Source organism: Schistosoma haematobium, chromosome 3, assembly GCF_000699445.3.
Source record: "Schistosoma haematobium chromosome 3, whole genome shotgun sequence".
In the NCBI taxonomy this organism is placed as follows: Eukaryota; Metazoa; Platyhelminthes; class Trematoda; order Strigeidida; family Schistosomatidae; genus Schistosoma; species Schistosoma haematobium.
In genome coordinates, this window is record NC_067198.1 from 33,183,039 (window position 1) to 33,204,544 (window position 21,506).

General features: G+C 35.6%; 1 protein-coding gene across 1 annotated transcript; it reads left to right on the top strand.

The window, feature by feature from the left end:
* Positions 1–167: 167 nt before the first annotated feature.
* On the top strand, positions 168–6,381 carry STK33 (Serine/threonine-protein kinase 33; the record flags this gene model as incomplete). The annotated part of the gene is made up of 2 exons (XM_012936634.3): positions 168–383; positions 4,513–6,381. The coding sequence occupies 2 exons, from the start codon at positions 168–170 to the stop codon at positions 5,920–5,922; spliced, it is 1,626 nt and encodes a 541-aa protein (XP_012792088.2). The 3' UTR covers positions 5,923–6,381.
* Between the last annotated feature and the right edge of the window lie 15,125 nt (positions 6,382–21,506).

A 21,506-nucleotide genomic window follows, 5' to 3' on the forward strand; every position in this document is an offset into this window, starting at 1 on the left:
AATTGTATTTACTTGTTTATTTAAGAATATGTTTAATATTTTATTTTACTTCCATTTAATATTTTACATTCAATAATACAACTTTACAATTTTGGCAATTATTTAAAATATTCGGTGCATTGCCCTAACATGTTTAGCTTATGGAAGCTGTTTGATGAATCGATTTAATGAAAAATAGAAGCAGCACATCAGGGGATGAAATAGAACAAGAAATTTCATGTAGCACAAGTTCGAAGAAGAGCGGTTTTGCATATGTTCGTATTAATACCCCTTCGCAGCTAAAAGATGAATATGACATTGGTCCAGTCATCGGTGAAGGTACATTTGGCATTGTTTATCATGCTTCGAGAAAAACTGATGGTGTGAACTGTGCAATTAAGAAAGTAAGTACGTCTAGAAGCTAGACGTATTGTTTGTCATCACATATATATACATGTGTTTTTGATGAATTGTAAGACATTACTAATCTTCCTTGCACCAATACTTGACATCAAATGACACCTGACTTTCAAAGAGTAGATACGTAATTCTAGTTTTTAGGCGTTTCGTGTGACAATTCATTATTCACTCATTTGTAAAGCATAACGGTCAACGACTATCCTGAACTAGATGTGACCATATTAGGCCACACATACGATCAAACAAGGTAAACAAATTTCGTCTGTCACTTAAAAGTTCACTTTCGCGTGATAAGAAGCTAGCATATTTCATGTGCTTGTTTTTTTAAGGTGGTGATACTTTTAATCAATGATATATTACGATTTATATAGACTTCCACAAAAATCTATATAACCTTGGAATTTTCAGCAAATTGTATCTATTATTTTAATTTTCAGTGTGACCACGCCCTTATATCAATCTATAAATCAACACCGAAACTTATTTGAAACATATGTGAATAAAACAACTATTCCAACACAAAGAGTCGCATCGAAATACTTCATTAAATTAAACTTACAATACTGCTGGACCTATAATTATCAATTGCTTGATTTTTATTTCATGTTTACAGATGATGTTTCATAAAAATAAGTTGTCCTGTAATAAAGGCAGATACGATATGTAAACACCAACTGTTAATAAAAAGATACAATGTAGTATGAAAATCTTTTACCATATGATGTCAAACAAATTTTCTTTACAGAAAGACATAAGAGTTTTTGACGATAATCCTTTGGTTACCTATAGAATTTTGTATAAACTCTCGTTTGTTGCTTGCTCCCGGTTAGTCCTATGTGAATCAGGGGTGAAATTTAAACTCTTTTTCACAGTGCCATTAGGAAAACTCGCTCCAAATGGCTCCGATTTTCCAAATTACCACCACTTTGGGTGACTTGTTTGTCTTATACCATTTAAGCGGGTGAGATAATAAAAAATATGATAAGTTCCAGTTTTTTGCATACAAGTGAAGGCAATTTCCATCAAATGGGAACTGTGCAACCGTCACTGTGACAGCACCACAAATTGTTCACCATTAGTAAGATAACCTAGTAAACGACATGAATTTTAGGCTTGACATAAATTTTACACCGCTCAATATCAAATATTACCGAGTTTTATTATAATGAAACTGACCTTCTGACTACTTGTAGGGAGAAGTCTTTCGAATTTGGACGACTTTAGGAGTTAAATTGCATCACCCAACCACTTGTGGCTCATAAAGTTACTAAGTATTCATCTTATTTTTCAACTAAGTATATTTTTCTGGTTTGTCTCTTGAAGGCTATTTTGAGGAATGAATGTTAGTTGGATAGATAGTTTCAGAACTTGTCAACATTCAGTATTCTGATTTTATCTAACTTAACTTCCACTTGAATAAGTAACATTATGATATATAACTGGCAAATTGTCTAGTTAAAGGTGGTTGTCTGTTGCAGTTTATAGTATACATTAATGTAAAACCTAGTATCTTATCCCCAGCATATGACATTATTTTGTTTATCTCCTTTGTTTTGTCTAGACTGATTAAAATAGTTTATGAGATATGTATAATAAGATCTAATAAAAAAACTTGTTAATTGCCAGCTCCACTTTTAAACATTAAATAAACTACTACTAGCTGAATGTACATATCATCGACTATTTTAATTGAATTTGTGTAACAGTAATGCGGAATGGTCTATTAATGGAGATTTCTAAAAATGGACAAACAATGCAGTTTATACTTCTGTCAATACTTTTCAAAAGTTTAAACAGCTTAGAAAAATGCACTAAAACTTGACCGAAGACTTTAAATGTAATAACTAAAAGTCTTTCTCAGCAGTGCCGACAGACTCACTCTAGTTCTTCTAGATTTTGAATTCCAACATTCTTTCGTGTACACCTTCCCATTTCGTCCTTTCAAACCCTACTATTATTGCTTAATCTCCTTCATTGTCGTTACTGCTATGTTTTTTATTTTCCTTTTGTTTTGTATTTTGTTGACTTTATCTAGTCCTAATGATTTACGGGGACTTAAGTCAACTTATATCTATTTCAGGCTTTGTGTTGATAGTGACTGAATCAATATTATACGTCATCAAATACTTTTCTATTGTCAAGCAAATTCACCATTTTGGCATACAGTAATATTAATAGTCATGATTACTACTCACAACTTGATTCATTTATTTGTTAACTCAACAAGTAAAACTTATGGCGGTTTGTCATAACGTTTATAATTTAGACTTCAGAATAATCAACACACCACTGATTTGTGTGGGAATGCGTATTGATTCGATTACATATCCCTGTTTAACGGTGATTCGGTACTATATATCTGATTTGCAAGTATAATTAGCTTATTTTCAGTTTAGTGTGAACATGTGTGCTTTTATTCATTAATTATTACCTATGGTGACAAGTTTACCTAAAAGAAATCTCATAACTTTGGTCATTTGCTCCATTTGTTTGATTATGAATATAACCGCTTGCTATGACTACGCATATAACTGACCTAATTATTATGTAGTGTTTTTTCTGTACACGATGTCAGTGTGAAGTTATTTTGAACAAACGTGTCATGTGATAGTCATTTGGAGTTTGTTTGCTTAGTGCGTTCTTACAACTTCAGTCAATCAGTTATATTTAGCGCGGAATCCGATTTTTTCTTAATGAGTAAAAGTAGGTCAAATACTTTATATTATACCGAAATTTTATCACTTAAGAAGCAGTTTACTTCATTCGACTCACCTCAACTAGATAAGTATTTAAAACTGACGAGCACGCTGGACATCTGTCCAATCATAATATATAACTTTTCAGCAGACTACATCTACTACCTAAATTCAAGTCAGTTTACGGCATAAATCATTTTTAGGATGAGTAATCTCCACTATCATACCGTGCCAAGTATGCTTGTTTCGGTCTCAGTCAAAATGAGACTTCATCAGGTGACTGCTTTATTTCTTAAATGCATAAATACATTGGTATTCTTAAATCCATAACAACCTATTGTATCAAAAACTCGACCTTCAAACTTACATACATAATCGTTTTTTCATTTAATGTAATCCTTCAATTACTGTTTCACTCTATTACTATTATTATTAAGAACTGAATCCACTTTAGGGAAAATGTTAGTGAAAATTGTAGAGTTTTGTAATCACTCAATAAATAAAACTTTTAAGTCCAATATTCACAAAACTGTTCCAAGTCTCTCACACAGGTTAATTTGTGAGTGGTGTATTAATCAAAATTTATCTCTTAATCTCAAATAATTAAAAAAAACAATTATTTAATATGTCACATCATATAAATCAAAACAATATAATATAAGCAAACAGTATTGTTACAATAAAATTATCATTCTTTACTTTCTAATATACAGTAATATTCCCATGTATATGTGAAATACTAAATCAATCAACGCACTTTGTCAGTCTACGAAACAAATATATTACTTAACTGATCATATTAAGTCACAAATATAAAGTAATAATGAGATGGCAGGTGTGGTAGTCATGATAATTATAATAAATAATATGAACACATATTTTGGCAATGGGATCAGAATTGAACTTGCTAAAATTGACTTTGATAAATTATTTTATATGAAATGTATGAGTGGTTAATCATTTTAAGTATGTCAGAAGTAAAAACAGATACAAAGGAAGTGAACAGAGGAAATCAAAAAAGGGTAGACAGCATTGATGACAGTGTCCGTCAGTTTCCCTTTGGCCGAACGAAAGACAAAGGTATAATAAGCTTCTTTAGAACAGAAAAATCAAGGGTTGTCTACTCGAATCTTTATAGCTTTTGCTTCCTAATAGATATGAGATCCGATCTCATTGGGAGATATTGAAGGCGTTTGATTAGTCACTTTAAGTCATGTGTGTTAAGCTAGCAACAGTTTACGGATGACAAATACGTGTCACGTCATTTTTATTACCACTTACTACTACCATATAGTAGCACTTTTGTTTGAGAAAAAACCGCCACATCCCTTTAGAAACAATATCTTTTTTTAGATTAAAATTGGCTTCATATCTTTAACGTAATATCTCCAATTCCTTTTTTTCATTGTCATTGTAGATTTCACGCATAAACTCCTTCTCTGCAAGCGAGCGTGCTCGTTTAGATCGTGAAATATCTATATTAAGACATGTTAAACATCCTGGAATTATAAAACTTTTATCTGTTGCTGAATCACCAAAAGTTATATTCCTCATAACTGAATTATGTGAAGGCAATTCACTAGATCATTATATGAAACAATTACCAGAAAATACTGGACTACAAGAATATATTGTGGTAGCTATTGTAAAGCAAATAGCTTCAGCTTTATCTTATTTGCATAATCGAGGTATTGTACATAGAGATTTAAAACCTGGAAATATTATGTTATTAAACAAAGTAGAATTAGATTTTCGTACTATACCTCCGGTGAACTTTAAGTCAAATTTTAAATATTCATCGGACAGTAGAATAATTTCTTTCGATTCTCTTATTAAGCATCAAAAACCTGAAAATGAACACATCGAGGTGCATAATGACTCGTGTTCCAGTCACAGTGGTACACGATCAGAAATAACAACGACGACAACAATAACAACTGAAACAATATGTTCATCTGTATTTACTCGAAATAAATCAGTAAATTCAAGCACAAAACCATTGCCTGTTTGCTGTAGACATGATTCTACATTATTAGAATGTAATACAAAAACAAATCATGTTTCAAACATCCAACCTAGAATCCCATCATTTCAACTTGATGATAATTATTGTATAAATGTGGAAAATAAATATCCACCTAGAGAATTACAAACGAAATTAATTGATTTTGGCTTAGCCATAGAAGTACGCAAAAGTGAAGAAGTATTAGCTAATCCATGTGGTACACTATTGTACATGGCACCGGAAGTATTGAATGGACGATCATATACACGTCAATGTGACTTATGGAGTTTAGGTGTCATTATCTTTATATTATTAACAAATCAAACACCATTTAATTCACAAAATGAAAAACAGTTAATCAATGAATTAAATCAACCTAATATACAAAAGATAATAGAAAAATTAGGCAATTATATAACATCATTATGTAAAGAATGTTTAATACGTTTATTAACTGTTGATCCAGCTTATCGTTTAACCGCTAATCAACTTCTAATTGATCCATGGTTATCATTTTATCCAGTACATAATTCAAATGAATTAGTGAATAATAGTTTGAATGCATCTAAAAAAGAAAAGGAATATGAACAAATGAATTTATCAACAATTCATTCACTTAATAATTTGCCTGGAAATTCTGTCACAGCATCTTGTAGTAGTAGTAGTATTAGTAATATTAATAAATGTGTTTCTAGACCATCATCATTTTCTCGTTTCAAGACAACTGATACATATTCTACAACGAATGTACTTGAATTAATGAAACAATATCATAAAGAATTGAATAATTGTAAGCAAAATGTTGAGAAGGTGAATCAATAAGGATGTCTATAATTCACATCATAAATGTCAATTGATCGATAAGATGTAATGATTATTATTAAAGATTATTCAATTTATTATTATTATTATTATTATTATTATTATTGGTCTATTTGAATATTGTTTAATCCATAGAAGGATTTCTTTTTAAAGTTGAATTTTAGTGAATTTACTTTCAATGTCCAATGAAAATTTATTTTTACAAAATCGATCAAATTGTAAATGACTTGTAATATAAAATTTCTATTCAACTGGTTGAGTTACATTTGTTGTAACGTTTCAATTTATTTTTAGATTTATCAAATACTAATATATATATATATATATATATCTTCATCATGAAGGGAATTTCAATGTTCTCCCAGTTTTTTTATCTGTTTATTTATTTATTTATAAATTCCAATGAAACAAGAATAACAACTGTAGTAGAATATAAATGATAATTTATTCATTTCAGAATTACTCTTCAGTTGCTTACAGCTTAAATACAATCGTATTCACTATATATATATGAAAAAGTGTATATGTACAATTGATAAGTCTTGCGGATTGAACGCTATATTCGTCTCCTAAGCTATTCTGTAACCCCCATGCTAGAACTAGACAGCGACCTGAACACGAAAGAGAAGACTCAAAGTATGCGAGAAGTAGTTTACTCCAAGGTTCATTTTTATACAGAAAATACAGGTTTTTTTATAATATTTTAAATGTCCTTGGATTGCTAGAAGATTCTGGAATGCTACTAAACATAGTAGCAGTGTAGCAGCCAACCAATCAGAGCCTCTGAATGTGAAGTTTCGCTTCCTTGATATTTTTGGCCAAGACTCCAAGTGAACGCTGATTGAATGAAACGCCTCTTAGTATTTCCTGATACTTGATTGTCTTTTGCAAGCAATCTTCTGGATCACCCCAACAACAATCATTATACCAGGTTTACAGAGAAGCATTAACCGAACTCAATAATAAAATATAATTAGATTAATAAAAGCCAATATCTATGAAAGTGTCAGCTAGAATCCTTTATAATTTTTTAAAACGTTTACCTTTTACCAATAATCTATATAACTATAATCTACCTGCTTCAGTAAACATAATATGAAGTATGTATGCATCCTCATTTTTTTCTAAATAGTTATTACTACTGTATTTAAGCTGTGAGCAACTGATGCATATCACTGAAATAAATCAAGTCTTTTTATTATCATGTTACTATAGTTCTGTTTTTTTTGTTGTTGTTGGAATAGTTTTTAGAATGTATATATTTTAATGAGTTAGATAGCGCCGTAAAATGGATTCATTCATTTGTTTATTTAAAATTTATTGTAATCATAATAAGAAAGCGGTAAGTAAATGTGCTTCATTCACTCTTTAAGAATAATAACATATTGATTATTGTATTAGTTATAACATAATGAGGCTTTTATTTTGTATTATCATTTGTAACATTCTTAAACCTCAGATATCGCTATTATTTATACTTTTTAGCGGTGTTTATGTTCGTCGATTCATCTGTTTTTTTATAAAGTGAAAATAATTTTTTTCATGATAAAGAAAATTTTTTTTAGGTTAAGTTAATACCCATGGTAAAAGAGTATTGTTTGAGCTTTATGGATTTGATTGTTGTATTAAAAAGCGTTGCTAGTGCTTACTTGAGCAATAAGACTAATTCTATTTTAAAAACTTTCAGTTAATAAACATTAAAGTTTTAATAAAAACCTAGTACACTGGACAGCCAATTCGTTCTAACTTAGGACTCCTGGGTTCAATCCCCGTAGCAGGCTCGTGTATGCACACTGCTCAGCAGTCTCAAACTGAGACGGAACAGCTATTCCGTGCTACCTGGTTTCCTATGATACTTTAACTAAAATCAGAGAGTTCTGTTAGAGGTATGAGGGAGGTTATCACTTCCCGGTTGCCCACACCGTGGAAGGGTTCTTCTGGAGTCACCTGAAAAAGAGATTGGATTAGAGGTGGTTCTAGTGACCTGAAAGCGTGACCTCAGTGCTCAAGGTACAAATGCTTGAAGTCGGTAACACATGACCTTTTTATGAGTAACTTTCCTGTTAGTTCCGTACTTGTTGAGACCTTCCCGTCGGAGATGGATATCCGTGGGATAAGGCGATGTGTACATTTTTAGGGTCGACCTTTCCTAACCCCACCCCTCCTTTTGGGAAGGCAGCATCGCTGTCATGCTGGTTGTCTGAAGGAAACACGTTACTGCTGTCACACCTCTGTACATTCAGCAGTACGACTTCGCCCTCAGACCTCGTGTTATCTGCTCTTAGTCTTACCGCTCTTCAACCGACCTGTCTTGCATAGTAGGACCTTGAGAAACGACTGTTCCAGCCAGTATAGCTCGATTGATTCAAGCCTGATCACCATATCAAGGTAGCAATCCGTAATAAATACAACCTACAACTTAAACCAATCTCTACGAAATCTCCCTAAATAAAATATGAAAGTAACTATAGAATAAAATAATAATCATTATTGAACTTTGCTTCAAATTGATGTTTATCAATGTTGAATCAATGTGTACAGGAATAATAGATTGAATATACAATATTTATAAGATGGAATTGTAACCATTGTAATATACCACGTAAGTTTCCCTTATTCACTGTTTAATCACCCAAGTGAGTAAAGAAAAATAAGATTTTTTGTTCATAAAAACACTATGAAGTTATCATTGATTTACTTGATGAATTTATGTGTAAATATTATTTATATATTTATTATAATAGGTTTTATTTCTTAAACTATTACTTCCTTATCGGTAATTTCTGTTACACCATCTGCAAAAAAATTAGATCGAAAGCTTTCAATTACACATTTCTTTAGGTCATCAAAATACAAAGAGTTATATTTAACTATTTAAAACTGTAAACGAAATATATAAGTAGAGTGGATAGTTTACATCTCATAGAATAACACCTGTTCTTTAAAATATTTCAAAAGTATATCCGCAGCGATATTTATGGTAACATTAAAAGATTCACCATCTAGCCTACTAATTTCCTTCAGTAGTCTATGTAGCAAACCAAAATATTGTCTCTAAAGTTCAAGTAAAAGCAATAGAGAACAGTATGTAATATTAAGTAATTTAGAAGAATGAATTAATCCTAAAAGTGACTTTTAACTAATCTTAAAAACTTTTAGTCTCGTTATATAATAAGTTAGACAAAATATCTCCTTGATATTAAAAAAAACGAAAGACTAGGCGGGTTTAGAAGTAAAATTGACAATAAAATAAGTAACAGTTAATATGACTATTAATAAAGAATCTCCAATAGCAATAGCTCTACAGCTTATTAGAACAAATAGCGGAAATTTAGGATTACACCATCATATTAAAAGATAAAGACTAACTTTTCTCATTTATTTGACAAATTCATTAAAAAATACAACAATTACATGGTGGATATATGAGAAATGTTTTGACGTTACTCACAAATGGGTGTTCTGTTTTGCATTATAGAACTTTCCATTTGACCACAGCTGATCAGCACCATAAATGTGTTCAGCCTTTTATTATTATTATCTGATTGTTCGACCTACGGATTACTTAGATCAAACATTTAAGTATAGAGAATGACTATCCTTAATCTTAAAATCATTTCAATAGATACTGAGATGTTTTAGCTGGAACTAACTAGTACTTGCATACAGTTAATAACTATGATCTAGCCTTTTTAGCTTTAAATATTGTTTTCATCCTCGTCCATTTATGTTTAATCGTACTTTGAATAAATATACATCTTTTAAATTTGAATAGCACACTTAAATAATAAGTTCAGTATTAAGTATAAGTCACTCATTGTATCATTATATTTATCATTTATAATTATTTGTAAATATTTACTGAATTCAACCAGAGCTATATCACCTAAAGAAATCAAACTTTCTGACAACTTTCATCAAAATTCTTTATAGACTTAATAGAATCTGGCACAAATTGTTTGTTATAACTTGTAGTTTGAATGCTTATTGTCTTGGCTCTTTTAATGCTACTTTTTGTATCTGGTCGTCGCCGACTGTTATTTCGGAAATGCTTATCACTTATACTCGGAACGACGGACCTCTACAATTTCCACGACGTTAAAGTAAGAACACAAAGACTGGTATAAGTGATGATTTATTAACCCCAAAACACGACGACGACGACTCTAGTAGAAAATACACTCATTTATATATTGATTGTACACCCATTTTGATTAATTAGGATGAAATCACATATAGGAAAAATACCTAGAGTTATAACAAATCACATATTGAGCATAGTTCATGTCAATGGAATACAAGAATATCGTATATTATACAGAATAAAATATCATGCGAGAAGAGAAAAGAAATACTACATTAAGTAATCATTACATTGAATCAAAACGGAAGTAACCTTGAACAAAATTCATAATGAGTTAATCAATCGAAAATTGACTTTTCTTTCCATCATATCATTGGTAACAATCCAAGCCGCAATACTTCAAATGAGTATAGCTAAAATAAAGTTAAAACTGAATAACTTTAATGAATTATATCAATGCTTATGAAAACCATACAATGAATGTGCATTAGCAAGTATTTATATCTTTATGTCGCTTATATACGGTACTGACATTCGTCAGTCTCCATTTGGTTATCTGAATCTTGAAGGGATGTCTCGATATTGCTTCCCAATTATAATAGTATAATCTGTTCAAGCTGATATAAATTCATAGCTTCATCAATTAGCTTATTATTTCAACAGATTATCCTATTCTAAAAACTTAAGCATAACTTACATCATGATTCCGTAAAACAATAGTAATGGTTCTAAGATATATATGAACAAAAGTACTGGGATTATACGTGAGTTCTCATGAATCTCATATCTATCATGTCTATCAAAGAGCTAAACTAAATTCTAAGTAAGTTTTCTTATGTGAATAGATTTAATCAGATGAGAAAATTGCATGACTTGGATGTATATTTTAACAAAATTGTTTCTCCAATATTGATTGTACTACCACTTATCTTTTCAGTTAAGGGGTTGTGAAGATTGTTAAGTTTTCGATTGAGATCATGAACTGATTGATGTTAGACCACCACTGAACACTTGGAAACACTGAACGGCCGTTTCGTCCTATTGTGGGACCCTTAAACTGATAATTACCATGTGCTCACTAGTGACTAGCTTCGTGAGAAAATTCTCGGAGTTCTGGTGAGAAGCCGTGGCCAGTGAAGCCAATCTGTTTCGGGTGGAAATAGGTGTCTACCTCAGTACAATGGAAGATGATCGCACAACTTCGTGGATTGGTTGAGGTTAGATATTAACACCATTGGATGCCGACTCAGTGATCCCTTATGTTAAGCGTTCGCACGCGAGACTGCGGACCCTGGGTTTGAATTCCGCGAGCAGGACCGTGGATGTGCACTGCTGAAGAGTCCCACAATAGGACGAAACGGCCATTCAGTGCTCCCAGGTTATCAATGGTGGTCTAACATCAATCGGTTCATGATCTCACTTATCTTTTATTTTTGAATTATTTCTAAAGATAGGCTTATATTTTACGTAAGATATTGTAAATTATTTGGGTTGAGTATCATTATCATAAATTTCCAGTAGACTTTTTCGTTCACAAAATTCATACTTTAATACTAAAAATGGTAATGTGACTTCTTCATTTCCTATCCAAAGTCTAAGTTTGAAAAATGAAAGGTATAAATTAATTTTAATTTTGTTTAAAATGAATTATAATAGTTCCTATTGAGCTTAAATTATAATTTAATGCGCACACATACATTAAAACACTAGATTCCTAACCAATTTTAGGACTCCCTTTCATACGTGTCCTATGAACAGTCAACAGAAATAGATACTAATTACATAAGGTAAACTGGAGTTTTTTTACAGAACATAAAATAGAGAATGTTTATAGGATTTCAAAAAGCTTACTGGTTTAAAAAGTCTCTTAAATACGATTTCAACACTAACATCATATTTGACATTTAACAGATTAGATTAAAAGAGAACGTAGTTTATTGTATTCTAGAATTTTCTAACAATCTCCCAGAGCTTTAAAATAAAGTTTTATCATTTTAAGACTTGGATAATTTTCTGAAAAATAAACCTCCATATCGTTATGTAGTTTTCTCATATATTTATTTAGCTATGTAGTTTTGAAAGTGTTTGATCAATGTACAAATAATTATCTATCAAGAAATGTGTAAAATTCTTTGGTATAGTTATTTAACTTTAAACGTCATCTTTTTTACATAACAATCGGGTAAATAGTCAGTTCAAATGAAACATAAAATCAGTTATATAAATTAGAACATTCTTGTTCAGTCGTATTTTACATTCTAATTTAAATCTTCATCTCACCCGAACTATTCAAATATTATGAATAATAGTTTGTCAGTACAGTTATATAGTTTAGCAACGGATTTACTGTCAATGTTATGATGTTGTGATAACGACTTGAAAATTGTGGAGTAATGCAATAGTGACAGTGGGTTTTTTTTAATTATAGAGAGAAGAACTAAACTACTAAAGGTCGAGTCTCAAGTAAAGAATCACCTGTCTTTTAGTTTGTCTGCATATATTATGTTGGTCGATATTAATAATCACAAAATCTTGTTTTTATACCAATTGTCGATTGCTTTCTAACACTTATTACAATCACCACATACTAGTGCTGAAAATTTTGAACTCATAACGAGTTTGATAAAAGCCATCTGGAACAAGGGATCGGTCGTATAGCAAATCGATCCTTTGAAAATTTTAATTATTATCAAATGAAACACTGAGTAGATATCCAATGGAAAAATTCTTCGACATATTCTCGTACATTCAGTCCTTTAAACTGTAAAGTTCTTGTTAATTTGAATTTTGTGAATATGGATTAGTTTGCTGTTATTTCAATCATTCTAAGTGTTATTTCCCAATAGAAGCTTGAACCACACGACCGAGTGACACTTCAAATCGAGGAAACCAAAATGCAAGATTATGAAATAACATGAGAATTGATGCAATAAGACGAACACTCAATAAATATACTATAATTGGGAATATATATCGCAAGTATTAAGAATATATATGATCACAATAATAAATAAACTAGATACCGTCAGCTTATGCCAATGGTCAAGGATATTCTCAAAAGTTATTAAAAACGAAACGGGTTGCTGAATATTGATAAGTAGCATACAATACAATTTTCATTAGGGTTAAATTAACTCAACAAGTCACACGTTATTAATCAGACCAGGCATATATAGTGTTCTTTGAAGATAAAAAAACACCTAGGACAATTTCCTAATATACATTGGTAAAAATGATTATAACCTGGCCAAGAATCCAGCTTTTCGAGACAAATCAGTCTCTTTGTTATATGGAACTTTCAATAAATTATTAATCAGTCATGCACATAGTACTAATTTTGAATGCAGAACGAGATAAAAGTTTTATATAATGGTGTGATAAATTATCAGAGGTTCAAAGATTTTGTACATAAACAATAAAAACGAACAGCAAAGTCCAATTTACGAGACCAGTTGCAAATCCAATTTAGTAATCGGCTGTTGGCTAGGCTAAATATTTCGAATTCGGAATGAGGACTAGATAATAAAAGACCTAAAAGTTCATTTCAAAAAATCGATATATCTTGTATAAATTATGAAACAATGAATGAGGTTGATTTTCAATCAGTGAAGATTCTCGATACATTACTCAGTCATCTTAAACATTTCTATTGAAATATAAAAAAAAGTCAACAAGGATATTTAAAGCAGCAGATAAAGATTAGCGAAAGTTTGATAAATATTTATTCTCCGATATTATGCACACTATGTCATGTCAAATATAGTAAAATCGGATATATCTGGTCGGTGTGTAGCACAATTGTTAATTACAGTACTGGTATATGATATTCGAAAAAATATGCTAACTATGAACACCCTTATATGTTCATTTAAAGTCAGATAGAATTCGAAAACCGCAATTCTATTTTCAATATATAGAATTTGGCTAGAATATTATCATCGTTCAATTTTTAAGTTTACCAGGCTTATTAGATTCAATCAAGAATTTGTAGTGACTCACATTTATCACGAGAACACGACTGGTTTAATAAAAACAATTATTATTATAACCAACTGTACCAGTGTTTGTTTTAATGTGCTTTTGTTTGACTGTGCTAATGACAGCTATTTTGTGCTTCCATTCTTATACTGACACTTCGATTGTAACTTCGCGCGAATTCGGTTACGTTCTGTAACCAAGCTTGTATCCTGGCACGATCTCGGTATCCTTTCGATGCCACGAGATCGCCAGCAAATAAACATCGACTTGGTCCATTAATTGCCTTCTGATATTTGGCTTCTCGGGGATTTTATGGAGTCATTTGGAACGAGCTTCTTACGCCTTCTGATCTATTTGGCACGTGTTTCTTGGTAGCGGTGTTCATAGTTAATCTCAACTCGACGCCACGCTACAATTGGTGATCCCAAAGTTTGGGACACGCGACAATTGGTGACCCGTATTTTGGAACACGCCTCTGCTTCTGGTCAAATCTTCCAAAGGAGCCAATTCGGTGAGTCTATGATTTATCTATCCACGTCTGTCGTATATTTTCATATTTAATATATAATATACTCGACATGACGGATAACGATAAGAATAGTATTAATATAATAGACTCACATGTATGTGTACCGAATCCTTGTTACTTTTTTATTCGCGTGACGATGAGTTCCACGCTTTATTCGAGAAATTTTCCCCTATTATTTATTCTCCTCGCTGACCCAGCTGCTTGGTACGGAATGCATTCGCATACGCATTAACGTCTACCTCCCAGTATCAAATGGTTAAGTTGAACGGTTTCATTGCCAACTTAAAAGTGCTCTACGAGCACACGAGAACGACAACTGGTACGAAACCTTATCGCTCGTCCTCTTAGGTATTCGAACGAGCTTGAAGGCAGATATACAATGTTCCGCCGCTGAAATGGTATACGGCACGACATTGCGTCTGCCCGGAGAATTCTTCACACCACGGAGCAGACCTAATTTCGGTAAATCAGACAACGTCCGTCGACTGTCTGCATTTATGTGAACGCTGTCTCCGGTGTCAACTCGAATACAACATCGACAGGTCGCTCTCCCTCGAGAGTTATCTACCTGTTCACATGTTTTTGTACGAGTAGATTCGGTACGCAAACCTTGGCAACAACCTTACGAAGGCCCTTTTCACGTGATCGCTCGTCACGAAAAGACCTTCAAGGTTGATCGATATGGACGCGTTGAGATCGTCAGCGTTGATCGTCTCAAACCAGCACACGTCGATGACAGTGCCCTATCTGGTAACCTGAGATTCAATGCTAGACCTATTAAACCTAGCGGGATCCTTAAATCTTCTTCAGGTCCCACGCTAGATACATCTGAGACCTCATTCTCACGTCCCGGTCAACAGCACGCGTCATCTGCACCGTCTACGGACGAGACGATAGTCTCACGTCTAGATCAGCAGACCACGCCGCCTCTGACCTCGGATGAGATTGCAGGCTCACGCGATACGAACGAGACTGCCGTCTCACGTTCCGGTCGCCGAGTACGGTTGCCCGTACGCTTCCGCGAATAGTCGCACAGTCAACAACCGATACGGTGTAGGATTATTCCTATACTACACGCATGCTACACTCTTCTCTTTTTTGATTTTCTTTTTGTTTCCTGAGCCCACGCCTTCGACCATCTCCGTTTGGTTCCGTCGACTTCAGTCAACTTTGGCGAAAGCTGGCCTGATCACCCACGCTCTTGTCAACGTACTCAGTCGATATATTGGTTTCGAATGCTTGGCATACGCTTGGTCTCGAACTTGGTCGTTACGGTCGCTTCTGGTCTTTTGGCTCAACGTGGTTTCGTCCTACGTCTGCAGCGTTTCTGGTCCGGACCCCTACGAACGCCCTCTTCAGATTCTGGATACAAAACACTCTGGTGTAGCATGCCAACCCAAGCATCAAATACAGCACGTCGCTCCTGGTACCGTTCTCCGAAAACGACCTTCGTTGGCAACTCGACGATCAACGATCGCTTTCCTGTTCGCCAATTCTTCCGTCCTACGATCGCTCGTCAGCCGATCAGTCCCACGATTCAAACCGCTATTTATCGAAAGTGTAAACCCTTTCTAGCGGGGGCTCCTGTAGTGACTCACATTTATCACGAGAACACGACTGGTTTAATAAAAACAATTATTATTATAACCAACTGTACCAGTGTTTGTTTTAATGTGCTTTTGTTTGACTGTGCTAATGACAGCTATTTTGTGCTTCCATTCTTATACTGACACTTCGATTGTAACTTCGCGCGAATTCGGTTACGTTCTGTAACCAAGCTTGTATCCTGGCACGATCTCGGTATCCTTTCGATGCCACGAGATCGCCAGCAAATAAACATCGACTTGGTCCATTAATTGCCTTCTGATATTTGGCTTCTCGGGGATTTTATGGAGTCATTTGGAACGAGCTTCTTACGCCTTCTGATCTATTTGGCACGTGTTTCTTGGTAGCGGTGTTCATAGTTAATCTCAACTCGACGCCACGCTACAATTGGTGATCCCAAAGTTTGGGACACGCGACAATTGGTGACCCGTATTTTGGAACACGCCTCTGCTTCTGGTCAAATCTTCCAAAGGAGCCAATTCGGTGAGTCTATGATTTATCTATCCACGTCTGTCGTATATTTTCATATTTAATATATAATATACTCGACATGACGGATAACGATAAGAATAGTATTAATATAATAGACTCACATGTATGTGTACCGAATCCTTGTTACTTTTTTATTCGCGTGACGATGAGTTCCACGCTTTATTCGAGAAATTTTCCCCTATTATTTATTCTCCTCGCTGACCCAGCTGCTTGGTACGGAATGCATTCGCATACGCATTAACGTCTACCTCCCAGTATCAAATGGTTAAGTTGAACGGTTTCATTGCCAACTTAAAAGTGCTCTACGAGCACACGAGAACGACAACTGGTACGAAACCTTATCGCTCGTCCTCTTAGGTATTCGAACGAGCTTGAAGGCAGATATACAATGTTCCGCCGCTGAAATGGTATACGGCACGACATTGCGTCTGCCCGGAGAATTCTTCACACCACGGAGCAGACCTAATTTCGGTAAATCAGACAACGTCCGTCGACTGTCTGCATTTATGTGAACGCTGTCTCCGGTGTCAACTCGAATACAACATCGACAGGTCGCTCTCCCTCGAGAGTTATCTACCTGTTCACATGTTTTTGTACGAGTAGATTCGGTACGCAAACCTTGGCAACAACCTTACGAAGGCCCTTTTCACGTGATCGCTCGTCACGAAAAGACCTTCAAGGTTGATCGATATGGACGCGTTGAGATCGTCAGCGTTGATCGTCTCAAACCAGCACACGTCGATGACAGTGCCCTATCTGGTAACCTGAGATTCAATGCTAGACCTATTAAACCTAGCGGGATCCTTAAATCTTCTTCAGGTCCCACGCTAGATACATCTGAGACCTCATTCTCACGTCCCGGTCAACAGCACGCGTCATCTGCACCGTCTACGGACGAGACGATAGTCTCACGTCTAGATCAGCAGACCACGCCGCCTCTGACCTCGGATGAGATTGCAGGCTCACGCGATACGAACGAGACTGCCGTCTCACGTTCCGGTCGCCGAGTACGGTTGCCCGTACGCTTCCGCGAATAGTCGCACAGTCAACAACCGATACGGTGTAGGATTATTCCTATACTACACGCATGCTACACTCTTCTCTTTTTGATTTTCTTTTTGTTTCCTGAGCCCACGCCTTCGACCATCTCCGTTTGGTTCCGTCGACTTCAGTCAACTTTGGCGAAAGCTGGCCTGATCACCCACGCTCTTGTCAACGTACTCAGTCGATATATTGGTTTCGAATGCTTGGCATACGCTTGGTCTCGAACTTGGTCGTTACGGTCGCTTCTGGTCTTTTGGCTCAACGTGGTTTCGTCCTACGTCTGCAGCGTTTCTGGTCCGGACCCCTACGAACGCCCTCTTCAGATTCTGGATACAAACCACTCTGGTGTAGCATGCCAACCCAAGCAATAAATACAACACATCGCTCCTGGTACCGTTCTCCGAAAACGACCTTCGTTGGCAACTCGACGATCAACGATCGCTTTCCTGTTCGCCAATTCTTCCGTCCTACGATCGCTCGTCAGCCGATCAGTCCCACGATTCAAACCGCTATTTATCGAAAGTGTAAACCCTTTCTAGCGGGGGCTCCTGTAGTGACTCACATTTATCACGAGAACACGACTGGTTTAATAAAAACAATTATTATTATAACCAACTGTACCAGTGTTTGTTTTAATGTGCTTTTGTTTGACTGTGCTAATGACAGCTATTTTGTGCTTCCATTCTTATACTGACACTTCGATTGTAACTTCGCGCGAATTCGGTTACGTTCTGTAACCAAGCTTGTATCCTGGCACGATCTCGGTATCCTTTCGATGCCACGAGATCGCCAGCAAATAAACATCGACTTGGTCCATTAATTGCCTTCTGATATTTGGCTTCTCGGGGATTTTATGGAGTCATTTGGAACGAGCTTCTTACGCCTTCTGATCTATTTGGCACGTGTTTCTTGGTAGCGGTGTTCATAGTTAATCTCAACTCGACGCCACGCTACACCTTTCTTGTTCACATATATTATCAATAAAAAATGGAAAGCCACCTCAAACAATGGTTAAAACTGTTCTATATGTGTAGTAAAATTAATACTGCGACACATATTCCAAATTTATATTTTGAAAACGGCTAAGAAAGGATTTTAATTTCTTACGCCAGTTACTCCCTGCGGAGCATGTGCCGTCAACCAGCATTCTCAAACCCACTCTGTTCTGGGCCTTCCTTTCTAGTTCCACTCAACTCTTGTTCATTATTTTGATCTCTGTCTCCATTTCTCAACGTGATATGTTCTTTGGTCTTCCTTTGGCCTTGAGGATCCCAAGTGAGAGCTTGCTTGTGACGCAAATGGATGCTTTCTTCAATATGTCTCTTATCCACTTCTTCATGATTTCTTACTTCGCTGGAATCTGATTTGTTCTCTCGCACAGTAGGTTGTTGTTGATAGTATCTGACCAACGGATTCGACGTGTTTTGCGTAAGCAACTGGTATTTACATGACCGATCCTTACGAAATCCAGCCTGTTGGTCTCGAAGTTGGGTGTCTATACAGTCCTTCATTCTGTTGAACAATACCCTGTTGAAGACTTTCCCTGGTATTTAGAGAGGAGCGATGCCCTTTAGTTCTCACATTTGCTGAGATCCCCTTCTCTAGTATCTTGAACAGATACCCCTCTCTCCAGTCTGTTTGTACTTGCTCCTCAACCCAAATATCACTGAAGAGAATGTGGAGTATCCTTGCAGTTACTGCTACGTCTGCTTTTAGTGCCTCTGCTGAAATGTTGTCCGGTCCTGCTGCTTTGCCACTCTTGGTTTGTCTGATGGCCATGATGATCTCTTCAATTGTTGGTGGGCCATCATCTATTGGGACGTCCGTGGGTGCTGCTTCGATATTGGGTGGGTTCAGTGCGGCTGATCGATTTTAGAGTTCTTTGGAGTGTTCTACCCACCTGTTTTGTTGTTCTTCAATGTTGGTGATTACCTCGCCTTCCTTGCTTTTCACTGGTCGTTAAGGTTTACGGTAATTTTCAGCGAATTTCTTTGTTGTGTCATACAATTGTCTCATGTTTCCTTCTCTTGCAGCCTTTTCCACCGTCGTTACTAGGTCTTCCACATATTTACGTTTGTTGGTTCTAATGCTCCTCTTCACTTGCTTGTTTACTTCTGTGTATCCAGCTTGTGCCTTGGCTTTCTCTGCTCTTGTTCGGCTGGTATTGATTGCTGCCTTTTTGTTCCTCCTTTCTTGAATCTTATCCAGTGTATCAACAGTGATTCATTCATTGTGGCCCAGAACCTCATGACAAATTAAACTGATTGCCTCTTTTATCCCCTTCCAGTTGCTCTTCATAGTAGTTCCCTCTCCATTGAGTAGATCGTGAAAGGCCTGGAACTTGTTGCTGAGGACTATCTTGAATTCGCTGAGTTCGTCAGTATCCCGAAGAAAAGCCGTATTGACTTTTTGTGATGTTGTCCGCCTCAATGTCCAGTGTTTTTTAGGTTTCAATTTCATCTTGGCGACCATCACATGATGATTTGATGCTATATCAGCTCCTCTCTTGATTCTCACATCCTCCATTGTCCTCCTGAGCTTTTTGTTGATGCAGATGTGGTCGATTTGTTTCTGTGTAATGTGATCCGGTTAAATCCATTTGGCCTCAAGTATGCGTTCATGTGAGAACATAGTGCCGCTTATGACCAGTTTGTTGACGGCAAAAATGTTTGCCGAACGCTGACAAGAAAAGCAAGATCTTTCTGTTAAAAAAATTCATTTTAAATAAAGTCGAGTGGGTGTTTATAGTCAGACTTTTCATGATGATGACAAGTCTGCTCGAAATACTTTAGGGGCTTGACAATGCTATTTTCCGTGCCACCATCAAGATCGAAAGATCCTGTAGACCATCAGTGTGGATTATCTGTGTCGAGTGATTGAGGGCCTACTCCAGTTAGACGGTAATGGTAAAATCAAACGGCTAACATCGAAGTCACACCTCGCGGTATGCATTATACGTGGATTACCCTTCTGTTGTATCCATGTACCATGGCTAATTTGATGACCGTATGAAACAAATGATGATATTACACAAACACTTTGGCGACCACCACCTCATGGGACAGTCTATGGTGTGCAATTAACTGATGAGGTTAACATCAATGTTGAAGACTTACAGAATTATTTACTCTGGGTGTTTATTTACCGCTACAATCCAAAATTTTTTCCACACATAAGTGAAAAGCTAAAACGCCCATATATATATATTGATGTGTTTGGAATTATGCGGTGTAACTAGATTAGATATTAAAACTATTGTGCAGCAAATGATGATACCTGCCAAGCGCTTTCGGTTAGAGTATGTCTAATAAACCAATGAGGTCAGCATCAATGTATAAAACCTACAGAACCATTTATTTTTGGTGTCTACATACCTCTACAGCTCATTCTCCCCTAGTAGTTCAGTGATCATAGAAAGACATTAACAGCACAAAGTATAAAATCAACGACCATGTTATTGACAAACAAACCGCTGATCGCTGTGTACGGCAGCGTCCGGGGGTCTTTTCTGGTACTAAGGATCCATAATCTGCATCACAATAAACAATTTACAGTGGAAGGTTTGATTAATCTTATCCATCTTAAAATATTCATCATTTCTAAGCACTATTGTACGAAAAATCGACGATTTAGGTGTACGTTGAATTACGCTGGCACTTGTGTAAGCGAGTAAATAGCACGGAAAAGATACCGGAGACTGGCCCATGCAGCGGCGGTCTTACTCTCGGTTGCATCCACCTTAGCTAATATATATCGGTAATAACGTCCTCTGTGTTATACGGTCTTCATAGTACTTTGATACGTCGAAGGGGTAATCCGCATTAGGTGCTGACAGGGAGGCGTGACTTTGAA